The 4,555-nt window shown below is 40.6% G+C and overlaps 1 protein-coding gene across 1 annotated transcript; it reads right to left on the minus strand.

Annotated features, from left to right (window-relative positions):
* Window positions 1–353: 353 nt before the first annotated feature.
* On the minus strand, window positions 354–2,474 carry foxg1c (forkhead box G1c). Its single transcript, XM_008425922.1, has one exon. It carries the CDS (start codon window positions 2,396–2,398, stop codon window positions 1,229–1,231), a length of 1,170 nt encoding a protein of 389 aa, XP_008424144.1. The 5' UTR covers window positions 2,399–2,474; the 3' UTR covers window positions 354–1,228.
* Between the last annotated feature and the right edge of the window lie 2,081 nt (window positions 2,475–4,555).

Genomic DNA, 4,555 nt, shown 5'->3' on the forward strand with positions numbered 1-4,555 from the left:
AATTTGTGGAGGATGGGCGGCGGCGGAGGGAAGGTGAGGGAAAGTTTAACAACCAGTGATGAAAAGACACAGCCAAATACTGATCAAGAAGATCTGCACCACTGGAAATGTCGTGTTTGATCACTGTCTCCTCACAGTTTCAACAACAACAGACACTATAATAATAATAATAATAATAATAATAATAATAATAATAATAATAATAATAATAATAATAATAATAATAATAGACAGACATTTCACTCACAGGCTGCTATTCATATATTATTTTAAACGTGTAATTTAGTCCATCTGTTTCCCTTTTGCGGGCTCAAACCTCCAGAGTGAAACGCTTAATAACGAAGCCAAATAGGAACAATCAACAACAGCACAAGGCTTTAATGAGGAGGGAAGAAAACACAATTTAAAATGCATTATTTATCGTTTAATTACATGTAAAGTAATTAAAGTAAGAATGCAATATAGGTTTTTTTTTGTTGCAACAACGATGAAACCGAATAAGTGCAGCAAATGAACAATTTCAAATTTCATAATGTTTATGCAATCAGCAATCTTTAACTTTACAATAATTTTTTGGCTCTTTTGAGCTAATTCAATTGTTTTCTTTGAACTACAGACATTTTTCTTGCTGCTTTGTAGTTTACATTTAGCCTGTACTCCTTTAAAAACAGTATTTATACCTGAAATATGTCGCTGAGCAGAAAGGAATCACTGCAACTGAACATTTTCCTTACTTATGTCCCTTTTGCATCTGTACACCAAACGTGCGCACAAAACTTCGAACACACCCAAGCGAATGTGTGGGAAATAATAACACAAAATACACGATAACAATGTGTGTTTCAGCTAGAAAGTGATGCACTATTAGTTATTTTTCTATTTTTAGATCATTTCTATGTCTCATTTATAAAGTCATTAAATACAATTTTGCGCATTTGTTTGGAGATAAAGTCGCGCGTAATCAGTTACTGAGGCACAACTTAATAAGTAGTGTAAGCACCAGGAGCCTGTTTTATTTACAACATATTGCTTGGCATTAATAATCAAGGAGTTGCATTTCCATCTCACTTAAAATTAACGCAGGTTATTCGTTCATAGCAAAACTTTCAGCAGACATACACTTGTCAGTTTAGGTTGAGTTGGTCTTTTATTTCTTCAATTTCTGTTTTCATGAATGCTACATTGATGTTAATATTTTTTTCTTCTTCTTCTGACGTATTCTCATTTTTTATATCCCAAAAGAAGGGCTTGAACTGACTTGAGGGCAGTAATTCGGAAAGTCAGTACAATATCCTCCCAGTTCTGAATGCCCACTCTTGGATAAAAGTTGTCCAGTCTTGGAAGCACCGCACTCCTCCGGACACGGACTAAATGCTGCTGCGCATGGTATTTGGTGGGAGTAAAAGTAGCTGGCCTGTCCGGAGATCATGTTGAATGAGCACGGGTCCGACAATGGCAGGGGGCATGCGGGGATTGACGTGGCGGAGAAGGAGCCGATCTGATGGCGCCGTGACTGCGCGCAGCTGACTCCGATGTAGGACATCTCCTGGCGCGTCCGCACGAACCTGTCGGCGTCTGCAGTGCTTGTTGCACTCAGCCGGGTCTGATGAGAAACCACCGAGGCAGCGTGGTTGGACAGGCGCGGCTGGCCGCGCAGGTAGGTCCCCGCGCCGACATGAGCGCGCACGGGTGCTTGAAGAGGAAGGAACGGCGGCACCGGCCAGTAAAACGAGCTTGCTGCGGCTAATGTAACACTGGCTGCCGTGTTGGGGGGCATCAGTCGACCTCCCCCTCCTCTCTTCAGACCAAGTTTGTTCCTGGAGCTGACCGTGGCTCTGCGCCGGAGTTTCCCAGACGTGCCGCCGATGAACACATCGTCACTGCAGGGGTCCAGCATCCAGTAGTTGCCCTTACCGGGGTCGTCGTAGTGCCGCGGCACCTTAACAAAACACTTGTTCAGACTCAAGTTGTGTCTGATTGAGTTTTGCCACCCCTGTCTGTTCTGTCGGTAGTAAGGGAAGTTATTCATGATGAACTCGTAGATGCCGTTGAGCGTCAGCCGTCGCTCCGGACTTTGGCGGATCGCCATCATGATGAGCGCGTTGTAACTAAAAGGAGGTTTCTCGGGTTTGACTCTTTCTTCCTCTCCTGTTTTCTTTGCTTCCCTTTTATTTTCCTCTCTCTTCGGAGGTTTGATATCCTTTTTAGCGCTTAGTTTGGAGTTTCCGCAGCTTTTGTCGCTGTCCAAGTTCTCCTCTTGACAAGTTTTCTCAGAATGAAGGGAATGAGAAGAGGGCGAGTCCTGGTCATCCACCATCCCTTCTCTTCTCCACAGCAGACTGCTGATGCTGAAGGAGGACTTGTGGAATAATCGCTCCGGAGTTTTTAAATCCCCCATCTCCGTCTGTGCGCGCAGTCACTGCCTACTGTCGAGCTGCCCGTGAAACTGCGGGAGGGCGCGTCACTGAGCGCGTATGGAGCAGTGATGAGCGGATTCAAAGTGGTGACGAGCTGAGGACGCGCTGACCAAAACTTGCCAACACATGCGCATGATAGCAGCAGCACCGGCAAAGCCGGGCCAAGGTATAGGCAAACTAAGCCCATGGCGAGTGTGTTGCAATTAAATCGATCTTCTAAATCAAAGATGAGCCTTCGTTTTAATATCTTTATGACAACTTCATAAATAGTGGATTTCACTATCGATTTAAATGTAAATATTAAGAAAAATAAACAGCGTGACAAATGTTTAAAGGGGAATCTTGATAGGGTGATGGTTATGCTCAGGCAGTCACTGATGCTACACGTTTAGTGACTTTCAATAATTATGGTTACATTTTCGGCACTCTGGTTCCCATTTATTAAACATTTGTGAAAAACAAGATCGTTTTAATGCTCATTCCAGGTCGGAAGACATGTATCAATCTCACGCATGCTTTCAGATTTCCACAGGTTTGAAAGTCAAGCTGCATGTCTCAGAATTACACTGATGTGAAAAGATCACATCAGTGTAGTTAAGTGTAACATTTGTTCTCTCTGTCTTACTTAAAGATCGTAGACCAATTTTTATTTTTGCCAGCCATTATCAAGGTAGACACAAAATCACTTTTCAAAAAATTTTGGAAGAGCTATTTCTAAGGCCCTGGGACTCAAGTGAGCCACAGTGAGTGCAAGCATTCATAAATGAAGAAGACATGAAAGAGTGGTGAAGTATACCTAAACCTCACCAATATTCTTAAATACCTTTTTACAGTACTGAGTTAGTCAAGACTTAAGCGTAACCACATATTTTTCTGTTTATTGGTGTTTTTTTATTTTAAATTAATGATTTAATTTAAGCAGTTGAATTTGAAGATCACAGAGATCGATAGGAGAAATGTTCCAAAAGCTGGCGTTAAATTGTATCATTGGAGTGACTTTTACGTTAAATATGAGTGGAAATTTACAAAAAGGAGAATAACTTTTGAAATCAGAAATGTTCTTTTTCAGTTTTAACTGAAAACAAAGTTGCTGTTTGATTCTGGACTTTGTTTGAAATAAACTGCTGACCAAACATTAAATACTGCTGTAAGTGTTTGTGTGTCACATGTGACAGATGTATTTTTTTTTTTTACTATCTTTTGTTTTTTGGTATTGTAAATTCTGTGGTTGAGGCCATCCAACTTATGAAAAGAGTATGAGAAAACATTTACATCAAGACTATTTCAAAGCATCAGATCTCTGTGAGAGTGTTTTCCATGACAACTTTACACCCAAATCTCCCCCAGTTTTGATATATGAGGCCGAGTTTGAAACAATACAAACCCAAATATTTGTGATTTACGATAATTGTTCTGGAGAACAACTAAGTACACTTGGCCTCCTCCTTCTTCACTTACAACACTTTACAGGTCGCACAATTGCAGGAGATGCACGCACGCACGCACACACACACACACACACACACACACACACACACACACACACACACACACACACACACACACACACACAATGTGAAACGGATTTGAGTGTCACAAAAAACAAATTTGTTTTACAGCCAATTTCAGGAATTTGTTAATTCATTTTTCACACTAATTAACTATAAAACAAGTTGTGTTAAATGCAAAATGCGCCAATGATAATACACGGTCAATTCAAATAATAGACTAGAATTGCTTTGGTGACTGAATATATCCAAACCTAATTTAATAGCAACATGAAAAATAACACATACCACAACGCCTAGCACAAGTTGCACCCAAACTGTAAACCAGACACTACAACCTGGAGAGAAACAAAGGTTCATGCTGTCAGTCTGCATGACTGATTGGTGAACTCTTAGTTGTAATTATAACACTTGTGATGAGGTGAAACTCAAGCCCTTCATACCCTCCTCTCCCCGGGGCTGGACTCACCTTCTCCTTATTTCTCCATTAGCATAAGTACATCAGAATCCAACTATTCATGATGTTACTGGTAATTTAATATGTTGTGAGCTTCTTGTACATAATGTTGGATTTTAAATAGTTTTACAAGCTTATTAACACCAAATCATACAGAAAACCTGAGACATATA

The sequence above is a fragment of the Poecilia reticulata genome, linkage group LG13, assembly GCF_000633615.1.
Source record: "Poecilia reticulata strain Guanapo linkage group LG13, Guppy_female_1.0+MT, whole genome shotgun sequence".
Lineage (NCBI taxonomy): Eukaryota > Metazoa > Chordata > Actinopteri > Cyprinodontiformes > Poeciliidae > Poecilia > Poecilia reticulata.